This window comes from Opisthocomus hoazin, chromosome 7 (genome assembly GCF_030867145.1).
Source record: "Opisthocomus hoazin isolate bOpiHoa1 chromosome 7, bOpiHoa1.hap1, whole genome shotgun sequence".
NCBI lineage: Eukaryota > Metazoa > Chordata > Aves > Opisthocomiformes > Opisthocomidae > Opisthocomus > Opisthocomus hoazin.
In genome coordinates, this window is record NC_134420.1 from 56,566,448 (window position 1) to 56,581,414 (window position 14,967).

The following is a 14,967-nucleotide window of genomic DNA, read 5'->3' on the forward strand; positions in this document are numbered from 1 at the left end:
AGGGAAGCAGCTGCCTGTCCCTGATTCAGTCTTCTCACTCTCACAAGGCTATTTCTTTTTCAGCTGCCTATCCAGCCTTTTTTTCTTGACAATTTTTCAGCCTTCTTCAGATGTTCCAGCTAAACACAGTTCTCTGTCCTTTCCAAGAGCTCTGCGACAAGCTTCAGCCATTCCCTAAGCTCTCTTAAAGCTGCATCTTGACTCTCAGGGGACAGTATAACCAGACCTGCTCACTTTGTGATTATATCAGAAGTCATGCAAGAAACTGGTTCCTTCTTCATGTGTTGGGATAAAAGAAGTTCTTTATATCTCTGCCTCTATATCACAATATAAACTGGTTGCAATCCTTCCAAGAATAGAATCAGCGAGAATCTTGCCATTCTTGGGAATAAATAAAAAAACCCACGGGTTTGATTATGTCTATGCTCGTCCTTAAAAGATCGGTATGTGCTGTTAGCAGTACAGAAAATGGAGCTTTTTGTTTGCTCATAGGTGTTGAATAATATGACCCAAAGTACTTTTCCTGTTCACAGGGTTGGTTTTAGGCTGGTTATTGCACAATTATTTAATTTTCAGAAATGGGTAAGTATCCTGAGTCTAATCCTGTTAGGGTCCATGCCAGAAATCAAAGTTAAGAGTATGCTACAACTATATTGGAGTGAGGAGACTTTCCAAGGTTAATCTGTTTTCCTCACTGTTCAGGTGACTGTGATTGGATACACCCTTGGGATACCAGATGTCATCATGGGCATTACTTTCCTAGCTGCAGGAACAAGCGTCCCAGACTGCATGGCCAGCCTAATAGTAGCAAGACAAGGTACTGTGTCTGCTGAAGCATAATTGCAATCTTACAAACTTTGTATGTCTTCCTCCATACACACAAATTCTCAGTGCAATCTTATTCTTTTTTCTTTTTTTTTTTTTATTTCTATTTCTTTTATTTTTACTGTTTCACAGCATTGTTAAAAGCCAAAACACTTTGCTAATTATTGTGAACCAAAAAAATAATCCTCGTCCTGTTATCTTTTGGGACTGGGCATACCCTAGCAGAAGGTCATTCAACACTCAGATATCCCATGCATGGGATGTATCAGTCAGGGTAAAAAGATGAAAGTAGTAGACAGAACTGGACTATCACTTATTAAAAACTACATTGAAGAATATATGCTGACCAGCACTTGCCTATGTAAAACTTGTACTGACTTCTAGAAGACCTCTCGAACACAGGGAAGTGAAGTGGTTTAAGAGGACTTGGCAGAAGTGATGTTGCTCCAGGCATACTTCTCATCCAAATGCAGACCTCTTTCCAGTTGGGACATATGAATAGCGGCACTGGAAAGGGTTTTAGATAAATGTCAACTATGTCCTCATCAGCTTTCCAATTGAAATTGTCAAAGGCTTCCTCATGTATCTTTTAAGTTTTAATTAAAGTTCTTTACATTTGTTTTTTGACTTGAGAAATACCTGTAGCCTCCTGTTGTTGAATAACATTAAACCTGACAGTGTGATCTCCTGTACTGCAGTAGAGTAAGAAAAGGTCCTAATTGTGTTCTTTTCCACTATTCCAATTCCCATAGTCTTTTTTTTTCAGATAATGAGATCTCCAGCACACATCATTGGGCAAACAACAAGGGTTCTGAAGTGATAAATTAAGCACTCAAAAGCCCCACCTTTATATTTTGAGATAGGAGTAGTGCTGTTAAATGTTGCTTGATTGAAAAGAGTTATATATTTAAAATATTTCATTTTCCAGGATGTATTATTTGTTGTGTGCTGGAAAATCTCACAAAAAGCAGTACGAAAAAGTATTCAGGATTCTTATAGAACCACCTTCCTACTAAATTAGTTTTCCATATGTGGTATTAAAGTGAACAGATTTTTGCAAGAACAGAAGGAAAACATGTTACATTTTTAAATAAGCAGACTGCTTCTTTTGGATTAGTTCTGCTTTAGTATTAGGCAAAACTATTGTAGGGATTGTTTCCTCTGAAAGTAAAGGTAAGCACTAGCTGGGTAAAAAAGCAGCCCCGTTCTCTCAAAGACTGTACAGGGACTTTGCACTATGTGGATTCAAGAAATGTTTACTGATAGATTGCAGATAAATATCTATAAAGTAGAGACGGACACTACTATAATATGGATACAAAGCATAACCTTTCTCTTAGCAGCTTCCTACAAGAAGATATTGTACTTACAGTGTGATAGTGTCTGTCTCCACTCTGTGTACTCTCAAAGTGTTTGTGGGACACATACCATTTACATCAGAGTTCCTCTTCCTTTCCGGTATTCATTTTGTGGAAGTGATTTAACAGTTAGGCCAGTGCCAAAGGGAGGTCAGTAACAGCAGAGAAAAATTCTGCCTTCCTCACATCCCTTGACACCGGTACAGAATGAGATGCCAGCCAGTGATGAGCGTTAGGGGTAGATTTTGAGTAATGCCTAGGGACTTCACCAACATTCACCCTTTTTTTTTTTTTTTTTTTCCTTCCCTGTAGCATTTTATTGTTCCTGAAGTAAAATCATTGCTGATTAAGCCCCACAGAAGCGCTTAATATCTTTGACGACCACCTGGTTGGGTTCTTTTTAGGATCACTTTTCATCATTCACATGAGATAAAGGCCACATATCCACATACTAAATCCAGTCCATAATCTCCAGGTTCCCTGTGGCTGCAGACTACCTATACCAAGACTTGTTTTTCCAAATGATGTTGAACTTGGGTGCTGAATGGATACCATGCACCCAGCAAAGGCTCTCCAAGACACAAGAAAGATGTAGTTGGAGTGAGCAATTTTGGCACACTTTTTTCAGAAGTCATGCAAAGATTATGGAAATTGTGTCCCTACTTCATACTCTGGCCAGTCCAAGGGGGCTTGGATCAATGCAAGTCATTCCCCTTTAGTTTCCCCTAGTACACAGAGTAAAATGGTCTATACTTTGTTTTACCGAAGAGGGTTTTTTTTTTTCCTCTGCAGGCCTTGGTGACATGGCAGTATCCAACACAATAGGGAGCAATGTCTTTGACATTCTGGTGGGTCTTGGCGTTCCATGGGGTTTGCAGACCATGGCGATTGATTACGGATCAACTGTATGTATACTTGGCAAATCTGTAATTTGTTCTTTTTGTCTATTTAAAAAAGAAATCCTAAAAAGAAAGCATTCAAATAAAATTAAAAACACCAACAACCTGCTGAGCATGTTATTGGTTGCTAAATAAGGTGTTATTTCTTTGCTAAGGGACCAGGAGTTAAGGAACCAATTCTCCTTCCACAAGCTGCAATTAATTCCCAGTTTGTCAACTGGAGTACATTATCCTGTACAGCAGAGAAATAGCGCCACGGATATCTGTTCACGGCTCTGCCATTTTCTCACTGTACAGCTTCAAGCACACCTGTCTGTCTCCCCATACCTTACTATTTTTGTCTGTAAGAGGAGAATAAGAGCGTCTCTCTCTCTCCTGAGGATCTTTTAACATAAAATTCATTATAAATGCTGATTATTTTTTTTTGTGGAGGTGGGATTACTTACACATTTGTTTTGATTCCATAATATTCCCGTTCTTCATTATGATAAATCTGTCATGGATTTGCATAGTTTAAAATGTGCAAGTCAGTCACTATTCAGAACAGAAGGTGTACTATAAATCAGTAAATTGATTTCTGGTCTCCAAAGCACAGTTGTTATATGCTGAGCATTTTAAAGGTCTCTTCTGTGTCTGATTCCCACAGGTTAAGATAAACAGCAAAGGACTGGTCTATTCAGTTGCACTTTTACTAGGATCAGTGGCACTTACTGTAAGTATTTGAGTGTATCCAAGTATTCTAATTGCAAAATATTTATTAGGTATTTATACGTTACAGAAGGACAAAATGGAAATACTTATTATCCCCGAAGCATGGATTCCTGTAAAATATCATTATTCTAGCAATACCATGAAATGCGACATTTGGTACAAGAGATGCTGGATGCATGCAGATCCCATTGGTTTCAGTGGCAGTGTTGTAATTGTGGGATCCAGTAATATTTCTGTGCTCCTGTGTCCAGCTGCATACCCCAGGCCTGTCTCTACTTTATGTTGGGACTAGACCCAGGTATGGTTCATCACTCTTTGCCCTTGTTTCTGATTTTCAAAACCAGCCCGGACTAATCAAGTGCTGTAGCCAAAACCCTTAATGAAGACTGGTCTGTGAGGACTGTGAACCTTCAGGGCTTTGAATAAGCTTACTAAATGTTACGCAGCATAAGGCACTTACCCTTGTAACACGTGATTTGTTAAGGTGAAACAATAATTCTGTTTCAAAAGTCAGTTTTGCTGGTGCTTAAGGTCTGATCCTGCTGACTCCCAGGGAACCCTCTGTGGGAAGAATCAAATCCCAAAGGTATAAAAATATCTGCTTATACTAACATCTTTCACTGAATGGCTGTGGAGGCTGTGTAGAGTCTCTGTAGAGGAGGGGATCATCACTGGAGATTTCACACTGTTGCATGACTAGTCTTCAAAACTCCACATTGCCTGTGCACGAGTTAAGTGATAAAATGACCAGGGCTGTTCCCTCTGCCACTAACTTCCTAATGCATCTGATATATAAGCTGTGGGAGCCTGTTCTTTTCTTTTCTTATCCCCAGTTCTGCCATTATGCACAGTGCCTGTGAACAAAAAAGATTTTCTGTAGATATTTGTGTTTGATGTTGCTGCATGCATATTGGTAATCAGCACTTTGGCAGAAAATGGATTATGCATATGTGTTACTATGCTAGCTATTTATGCTTTTCTGAAAAGAGTCTTTTCATAGCAGAAGCCATATCACCTCAGTTAAAAGCATCTATTATTGTCTCATTTGTTCTGCTGGATACCCTGATTCACACAGACTCTCCCAGCAAAACTCGGTGGAGACTTTTGAGCAAAACAATAATTCAGAGGCACTCAACACCATTGAAAATAGATGTCTTCATGACGACTTCATTGCTTTGCTACCTGTTACTTGTAACTCTCCTTAGTGCTGGAGCTGAGCAAAACATCAAAGCAAGCGCCTCTTCTGAAGATGTTGAAAGAATGAACATTAGGTGCTGGTGTACTACTGGGACGTAAAGGTTTTGTAGAGGAACGCTGGAGGGAGAGGCATTCATGTAGTTCAGTGCATTCCTTTAGTTCATACTGAATCAGTGCATGCGTGCTGCCTGACTAGAACATGCCCTGTGTGCTGAAAATGCACCACAGACTGACACTGAGCACCTGGGGGCCTATTTCTCAGTTACATGAAGAACTTGTGACGAGGCCTTAAAGTGGGTTCATTTCGTATTTTGTAAAAGGGTCTTAGGACAACTGAGAGTCAGGTCAGAGTTTGAGTTCTTAGTTTGGGTTTTTACATTCCTTTTTTTGATCAGAAAAACGTATGTTGCCTTTTTTGATCTATAGCATACCGAGAATATGTTTTTATCTTTGTTCAGGATCTCTAATTCAAAAGACTCTCATTTTTAGCTTATAGTGGTTGTTTCCAGAAGTCTCCTTTGGGGCTTAATTAACTAACACTTTGTTTGCTTGCAGGTGCTTGGGATCCATGTAAATAAGTGGAAACTTGACAGGAAATTAGGCATCTACGTGTTGTTTCTTTATGCTGTTTTCCTGTGTTTCTCTATATTGATAGAGTTTAATGTCTTCACCTTTGTCAACTTCCCGATGTGCCGAGAAGAACTTTAAACCACAACAAGGAGAGAGACTGAAATTCTTCTGATTACATGTGCTGTAAATGACAGGAGGCATTTCACATTTCTGCGTTCTTTCCGTCAGTAATTTGAGTATTGTTCCTGCTTCATCAGCTAACAAGCACTTTTACCTGTGTGGAAGGAAAGCATACCTTTCTTTTAACATGCTAGCTCGAGGCAACCAAAGCATTTTCCTCCTCTTTGGATATTGCTGCTCAGTCATAAAGCTGTGTGGATCTTATGCAGAACTCTAAAATGACCCATTTTCTGGGACATTCTGTTGTGGTTTTCATTCTGCTTTTGCAGACAATCACCCACCACCACCAAGGTTAGCAAGAGGACGGGAGAAAAATCTTTATAGTTCTTTTGGTTTTGACATTTACTTTCCATGGAAGAATAAGAGGCAAGTTCAGAACTTTTCTTGGCTCAGTCAAAATATCTCAGCTACAGGACCAGAAAGTCCAAGGCACATATCATGGCATGCACTGTTGAGGACATTATTTCCCCTTTCAAGTGCTCTGCTTACAGAGGAACTGCACTGACTATTTTTGATGGCAGTGTTGAATATCACTCTTTTCAATGAACACGAACAATGTGGCAGAGAAAGAAGAGGAAATGATTGTATGTTGTATCAGTTGTGATGATGCACACTAAAAGTCAGAGTATCTGCATACTGAAGAGAGAATTCCACGCAGAAATTCATACTTGAAAAATATGTTCTACCATTAATGAGGAATGCTGTATACATAAGTAGAAACTAACATTTGTGGAATATTACACCACAAGAAAAACTTTGCATTGGCCCTTTGTAAGCCTATTGTGTAAATTTAGAAGAAACTAAACAAATAAAATATAACTGGGTGCTCAGTAACTATCAGTTATTGTTATCAGCTGAGGGTAGTATCTGAACTTTATCCAGACTTTCTGACAACAAAACCCACCCTGTTTATGATTTGATTTGGTTGGTGGGGAGAAGAAGCTTATTTCATCAGTCAAGAAGCTGGTGTGTTCTTCTCCATTTTTTATTTATTCCCAGAAGCTTAATGAAGATAAGTGTCTGACACTGAGCAGTGCAGATAAGAAACATCTAGACAAAAGCAAGTCTGTCAAGAGAATATGGTCCTTGATTTGATTGCATGCAAGTTTTGAAGCATTATATACTTCTTTTTAACCCGCACTACAAGCCAAGTTTTGATATCCTTTCCACCAGCATAAATCCGATATAAGGAATTACTCTGGATGTAATTGACAGCAAGATCTGGCTCAGAGTATTAAGAATAATGGGTAACATTCCACACTGTAACAGCCATATGATTGCAAATCACTGAGAAAGTGTATTTTGAATTGCTACTACACTTTAAAAATATTTTAAAGCTGTATGTGAATGATCACATAAAGTTTCTAGAGAAGCACAGTTAACTTTATACATAGATTTTTATTGATTTTTTAATGTTTATAAACCAAATCTATCAACTAACATTTGATGCATTTTTAAATATATTAATATTTTGCACTTAAGACTATATACAAAAAAATCCCATTAGTGTGTCATTGAGAACATACTATAAATCCTTAGCAAATAAGCACTAAAAAAGAAAGTTCTTTATTTTGACATATACGACAAATTATTCTGTTTAGCCAGCTTACATGCAGAATATTGTTTACACTAGGCAATGTGTTTACAATTAAGGCTATTTTAAAAATCATTTTGGTACAAATTAAGGAGTGTATTCTGTTGATTTTTTTCAGGAATTGGATCCTTTCAATGTAATCCCAAGGAAAAAAATAAGCAAAGTATTTGCTATTTGCTTTACACTTTGTTACAAATGTCAGTATTAGTATCTATTTAGGGTTTTTCATCTTAATTAAGTAGTTATGTAGTTAAACTAGTCAGTCCTAAAGATGGCAACAAACACAGCATTATTAAAATGTTTTATTGAATAGGCAAGCACAACAGTAAACACATTTGATCTCAAGTATGCCGGTGACCCCATTTCCAGGAATTCAAGACATTTTTGCTGCAGTGTAAAGCTGAGGAGATGGAATTCATGTTCATCTTTGAGTCTTCTGTTGGAGAAAGGCTGTGAAGATGCAGCATACTGCTGCACCACTGTAGGAGCATCCCTCTCTAGTCTTACTCTCTTCCCTGCTATTTTTCAGGAGGAGAATTTGCTGCTGAAAATCCTGTGGTGGCTTAGATACGAGGCTGAAAGGAGCAGAGAGAGAGGCTGAGTACATATTTTTTCCTGTGTTCTGCTGTTGGGTGGGCTTGGAGAACTAGCTGTTTCCAAGTAAACATTTGCTCTTCTGTGCACAGTTCAGGCAGCTCAGATGTCTTTGCACTACAGAAGAGTTGTTCCAAAATCTAGTTTTGAATGCCTAGTGATCAGCTGAGTTGACAGTGGTGAGGGCATCAATGTTTACAGTGCCAGACCCAGCAAATTGTACTGTACCTTCATATTTCTGAGCCTGGCAACTTTAGAAACTAGGGCCACTAATTTGTTCTGTAGCTAATATGCCCAAATATGCATGAAATTTTGTTTGCTAATGCCATGAACCCTTCAGACATCATTTAGAATTATTCTGCCTAAACTGAATATCACCTGCTCCAGAAAACCAGAGTGTTCTGTTGTAGTAAGAGGGATTCTCAGAAGGTAATACTGACCTTAAATCTCGTGGGCGGTCCTGTTATCTGTAGCCCTCCCTAAAACATAGACCCACTTCAGGACAATTTATGTTGAATTCTAATGCTGCATTTCAGGACGAGGTCTCATATACATCTGCTGCTATGAGACAAGTGTCATGCCATGCTTATCATATAGATAACAGTAGGATTCTCCTCTGGCACTTCTATATGACCAGGGATGTATTGTTTGCCAAAGAATTATTAGATGCTGTACCAGGGCCTTGATGACACATAATCATATGAAGTAGCTTAAAGAGTCCCTATGTAGTCATTATCTATATGCTAAAATAAAAAAAATATGGCAGTTAGAGACCAAACCATGCAGATAAACTGAATGGCCCGAGAAAGATCTGACTGACGAATTGTTATATGTCAGATAAGCCCACATTAGAATGTATCAGTAATTCAGGGGGCTATTGCCAAGTAATAGTGGACTAGTGCCTTTCATGTGTATAAAAAAAAAAAAAAAAAAAAAAAAATTGCTTATGTGATCAGGAAATCACTACAAATTTTGCCATTTTCCAGTCAAGAAATTGCAGCTGTTCAGATTGTGTCTGTAAAATTTTGTAGCCATTTTGTTGTACTAACCATTGCAAAAGTTATCTGTCTGAGTTTGGAATATATGTCACAATGTTGTGTAAGTCAATGTTCAGCTCAAGAGTGAAAAGAAAGCTGGTGAATGTGAGAGGGAAAACTGTTACTGTGATCTGAAAATTGCCAGCATACTAACACTGAAAAGTAATACAACTCAGAAGATGATATCCGGTATCCAGCAAAGCTTAACTTCAGTAGGATTGATTCCATGCTTAAAGCTAAGCATATATCCAAGTGCCTTGTGTCCTAAGATTGCAGCGGAGCATGGTTTCTGGGTTTTCTGCCATATTCAGATCTTTTCATATTTTAATGGTTATTGTAGTCTAAAGATTTTATTTCTTTCTCAGATCAAAAGGTTTGGCCAGAATCTGTGGACTTCTGCTCTGCTGGTACCACTTGGGATTTCAGATCTTGTAAATAAGAGAACTGGTTCCTTGTCTCAGACTTCAAAATTGTGCATCTGCCCTGGTTACAACCAGGATCAAAACTGAATTGCAGCTGGCCAAGGAGAGCTTTTAGCAGCTCTTTTCTATTGCAGTTCCACTGGAGTAGCACAGTCCCTCATAGACCCACAGGGTGCAGTCCTTTCTGTGGTGAGAAAGTGGGAGCATTTCCATTGAGTTCAGCCGTGTTTGGTTGCATTTATTTACCATAACAATTGTACTGCATTATAAAGTATTCCCTGAGTAAAGATTTCAGGCTCGGTATCTACATGTCTAAATCTAAAAAGCTACGGTTATGGTTATCTTAAAGACTATTTGATGATCTAATGGCTGCTCTCTGAGCTGAAGTCTGGCCTAGAAGAACACCATAAGTCCTCCCAACAGGTTCAGCATAGTCAACCACCTTTCTCCTGGCTCAGTCATTGGTGTGCCAATTTTATTTTATTTTTATATGCTTGCTACAGCTGTAATAAACATATAATTAGTTCCTGGGTTTAGATTATATTTGTAAACATTCTGTTAGCATGTAAACAAATGGAAAAGGTCTTTACTAGTCTAATACTTAGCAATTATAGAGAAGTTTCTATTCTGTCTTTAATTTCCTTTGTGACTGTGCTTTAATTACACACACTTGTTTCTGTTATGTGTTTGCTCTAGTTGCACAAATCCCTCATGAGTTTTGTTGTCTTCCCGTCTTGGATTTGTTGCAATTGTGATGCCATTTATTTGCTTCCTACAGTTAGATGGTTTTGGTAGAGTGCTTTAAGCTGTGTAAATACTGCTTGATTATTCATGCAAAGGAAAGATCAGACCTAATGTAATATGAAACAGACACTAAAATAACACTGATAGCCAGGTGAAACCAAAGAATATTCCTATTTGAAATTCATCACCTTTGAGCATAATGTTCTGTCATTGCAAGCCTCAGATCTCTCAGTTATTTGCATTTAAGCACTCAGAAGAAAATCTCTGCAGGACATGCATTTAGTACACAATCTCCTTTCTATTTCTTTGAGTCTGAACTCCAAATTTTTCATGTTGTTGGGTGGTGAGATTTATATGATGGTTATACGGGTAAATGACAGCATTTAGTTCCAGCAATTCTGTACTAAACACTATTATTCCCTTGAACTATTTTGAAAACTGTATGCAAGTGATCAATGTTCTGCTGAAGAGAAGAAAGTTGTTCAACTGACATGTGCATTCCAGTTTCTGACCTACTGTGTACATGTTTAAAAACCTTGTTTTGAATAACTGGAGCATACACGTTTCTCACATTTTCCCCTGAGTGGCGTCCTGAAATTTTCTCCCCAGAGAATGCTGTGAAATCCTATGCATCCCTGTCTTGAAATGTGAGATACATGTAGCTTCTTCTCCACAGGCAGAGATGTGTAGTGATTGTGGCAATTTGTACATCACGTTGTTCTGCTAGCTACCGTACTTCTGACATACAGTGCACTGTCTGAATGAAATGAAAGATTATGGGAAACTAATGCCATTTGGATATTTTCTTACAAGAATTACCAGTTTGAATTTAATTTCATTTATTTTTCTTGCACAAAGAATGTAAGCGATTATTGCCATCTTACCACTGAGATGATCTTGGTAAACTTGAAAGACAACTACAAAGGTTGATCTATAGCAATAGGGAATTGTGACAAAACCTAAAGGTCTCAGAATATATCAAAACCAGACAGGTATAACCTCTGGAAAGACTAATACCAACTGAGATGCTGGCTTTCAGAGGGTTTTTACAGCAAGATTATGGCCTTCATTCATATACCAGTTGTGTATGCAAAGAACAATGTAAATCTGCTTCCCCAGCAGCATCCATGTTTCAAATGACTGAAACTCTGCAGCAAAGTTACGACCAAATTCTTGCCTTCACATTCTTGGGAGTGGTGCCAGTGCTCATTAACGTCCTGGTAGGCAGCACAAATTTGTATCAGTAGAACTGAGACTAGAATTTGGCTCCCATTATCTCCTCCATTGCAAGAAAGTATTTGAAATCATTTATGATCACTGAAATAACTTCTGGACCTTTTACAATTCCCTGTGTTTCATAATTACAGGCATTTGCAGTGCACCCTTAGGAGGTGCAATACCTCTTTAAATCTTATTAAAACTTTCTAGAACTGCTTACTTTGAAAACAGAAAGGGATGGGTTTGTAAACTGTAAATAACAGAAATATATTTATCATGTTATTTATTTTTTCAATGACTGTGACCTTATGCACTGTGAATGCTCTGTGATATGGGGTCCTTTGTACAGATAAATATGTCATGAAATCCAAATGGATTTAATGTGATAATTTGTTACAAAATGTTGGCATGATATTTGATTATTTTGGTTGTGAAAATTTAAAAAAAATAGTTAATTCAGCATTTATAAAAGACTATAGCAGTCAGTATTGTAATGCACTATATAAAAACATGTATACTATCAATAAATTATATAAACAACTAGAGTGTTTGCTGTTTTTTTTCTCAGATGATGAGAACATGTGAAACATTCTCATATTTATTGTTGAAAATTTAAAATTTCAGGACGCAACTAGGGATATGTACCTGCACTTTCTTGGAGGAATCTGGACCCTACTGAACTGAATGACAGAAGGACCACATTTTCATCTGTTCCAGGGAGTGTCACCTGGATCAAACCATTATTTAGGGTGAGTTAAATGTGTCCATTTGATTCGCAGCAATTCTGAAACACACGATTTGCTCTTTTGGGACTAGAAATGTGCGATTTGCTGAGAACATAGTTTGCTGTACTGAGGCACTGATCCAGAAGCCATTATGGCAGCCTCAGGAACACCTTCATCAAGAGTATTTTGGCTATATCCCATGGTATAGTGGTATCCAGCAGGTTCACACTCTGTACTGGATGCTGACTAGAGGGGATGGAAACAAGGTCCAAAAGCCGCGTAGTACTACTTTACTTTCCCAGTTACCTAGGCTCTGGAGATACTGTGAAGAGAAGGAATGATCCCTCTTATCCTTGATTGCCCATTTCCAACATCCCTGTAGTCCACCTCAGGGTCTATGATGACTACTGGTATATGTACATAGGCTCTAGTACAGTCTGTTCTGGGCTGACAAAAAGCTTTTAAATGCAGTTCTTGGAAAAAGAGGAGCTAAGAGTTAACTTCATCTCACGTGCTGGTGTATTAACAATTTCACTGGACGATAGTCTTCTTGTGAATAATCCTAGTCAGTTGACTACCAGGAGATGCAAGTTAAAACAAAGCTTGACCTTATTTTTCTTAACCACAATGCCTGCTTGTGGAATCCCTGTTGCTGTATAAACCTGGTATTAGCCACTGTGGGTTTTGTGCATCTACAGAAGAGTCCTAGTGAAGTGGAGAAAAGGGATATCCTGCATTCTTTGACTTTTGCGTAAGGGTTCATTCTTTAGTGTATGCTAGGCTAAAGTTTTCTAAGCTGGGGAAAGGAAAAGATTCCTCCTTACACACAGAGTAAACTTCTAAAAACCAAAATCTGAATGTGAAAAGTACCTCTTCTTTTAATCCCCCATAGGTTTGACATGATGACCCATCATGATCTGTTATGTAATAGGCTTTATAAAAGGCACATAATCTATGGATTAGTGACACAATAGGCATGACGGTTCCTACGGGCTCTTATCGTATGCCATATTATTGATGCAGCGGCTTCCTACTGTATGGAATGCAGAACTGTCGTATAATCTGTGCATGTGCTGAAAGCACTTTATTAGAGCCAAAGTGCTCATTGCACTTAAGGACTACCCCCATAAGCCATTTTTAAACCTTTCCAAGTCAGTTGCATAAAAATACAAAAAAGGGCTGCAACATGCTATGGCTAAAGATGGAAGGGGTGAATCAATCCTAGAAAAGACAAGAATTCCCCCATTCAGCTTGGATCTATCACAGAGAAGCAGCATTTTGCAATAACTGGACATTATTTTGTCATTTAACTTTTGTATAATTGTTTACTTCCAAAGCCTGATACTAGAACACGTCACATTCCAAACCTGTCAGATTCTGTCTTAAAAAAACACCCAGCAAAGCTAGGACAAAATATCTTATGTTAAAATTTGTCTCAATTTTCATATTTTAAATATTTTACTGAAATACTTCACTATGTTTTAGAAATACTGAGTATTGCACTGAAAAATATGAGAATTTTTCATGAAGTTTGGTCAATATCTTTAACAAAGCTAAGAAAATAGTGTGAAAGATTTCACAAAATAAACCCCAAAAAACAAATTTCTCTCAAATCATGTGAAACTGAAATATCACCACAACACTGGACGTTTGCATTCTGTATTTTTGCCATTTTTTTCCTGGGTCTTTTTAATAGTTCTAGTCTTTTTCTTTTTTCTTCCCTAACAACATCTTTGGAAATGCCTAACACTCTCTGAAAACTGATGTTCTGCATTTGCAAAATATTAGGTCTTTGCCTAGGATGGCTGCATATTCCTGTGAACACAGTTTTCCCCCATCTGGGCAGGTCCATGCAGAGCAGCACATCTTCACAGTTTTTTGTCTCAGAAAACTCACTTTTCAGCAAAGCAAGTGTAAACTCTGAGTGAGCCTGGTTGCTGTTGAATTGTAGTGGAGGGAAGCAAAAATCTAGGGTAGAGTTGGATTTGTGTGATGCATCTGGAGCTTGTCCTCATGCCAATACCCAAGGTGCATTTCAAATGTGCCCAGCTGGTGAGCAAATCCAGAGCATATTTTTTTCTTGGACCTCTGTGCCCAGAACCAACAGAAGGATTCAGAGCTGAGATCTGACAAGCCTGCAGTGAGGGAGGAGTGAATCTCAGCCAACCAGTTTGTCTAAGAGGGCTAAATTCTTCATTGAATGAGTTCATCGTCATTTGAAAATAGCTACAGGACTTTCAGCAAGGAGCTCCTTAATTTAGTATAAAAGAGCATTATAAGATACAGTGGCTGAAAATTTAAAACTAGTCAAGGCAAAAAATGAGGTGTGAATTTGAATAATATCAACAATTAACCACTAAGACACCTTATGTAGAAGGGTGGTGAATTTTCCATCATGCAGTCTTTCAGTCAGGCTTTTTGACTTTCTAAGAGAAATTCTTCTAAAAGCTAGAAGATGAATTTTCTAATGTCAACAGAACCTACAGGCCTGATCAAAACATCCCTGAGAAAAGTTTGTCTTGTGCTACACAGATAGTGTGACTGGATGCTCATAAAGGTCCCTCTGACTCTCCGTAGCTTAGTGCTAGCAGAGTTGGCTCTGTGTTCTACACTGAGATCTAGTTTCCATCCTGCCATCCACTGGCAGCTGCCTGGCATTTGTGTTTCCACCGGGGGCTGTATGGCACAGTCTACTTACCCTTAGAAAGCTGGGAAACGCCTGCTAAAGATAAAAGGGGCAAAAAGTTACCTTTGTCTCCCTCTCCGTTCCATGCAATTGCTTTTCTCTGCCTCTGCTTTGTACTTCTGCCTTATTTTCTCCATTATGTATTCTCCTAATGTCAGATATTTCCGCAATGGTAGGGCTGCCAAATAGGAGTGCCACCAGCCCTGT

At 38.3% G+C, this 14,967-nt stretch overlaps 2 protein-coding genes across 4 annotated transcripts in view; both read left to right on the forward strand.

Annotated features, from left to right (window-relative positions):
- The window catches only part of SLC24A4 (solute carrier family 24 member 4), a 100,036-nt gene extending 88,175 nt beyond the window's left edge, over positions 1-11,861 (forward strand). For all 3 annotated transcript variants that reach the window (XM_075426206.1, XM_075426207.1, XM_075426208.1), the window contains 4 exons: positions 703-817; positions 2,976-3,088; positions 3,729-3,794; positions 5,546-11,861. In XM_075426206.1, the coding sequence (XP_075282321.1) occupies positions 703-817; positions 2,976-3,088; positions 3,729-3,794; positions 5,546-5,698 (447 nt within the window). In that variant the 3' untranslated portion in view covers positions 5,699-11,861. The remainder of the gene's footprint in view (positions 1-702; positions 818-2,975; positions 3,089-3,728; positions 3,795-5,545) is intronic.
- The window catches only part of RIN3 (Ras and Rab interactor 3), a 79,559-nt gene continuing 72,454 nt past the window's right edge, over positions 7,863-14,967 (forward strand). The window contains exons 1-2 of the mRNA XM_075426205.1: positions 7,863-7,935; positions 11,974-12,098. The gene's annotated coding sequence lies outside the window, so the exon portion shown is untranslated. The remainder of the gene's footprint in view (positions 7,936-11,973; positions 12,099-14,967) is intronic.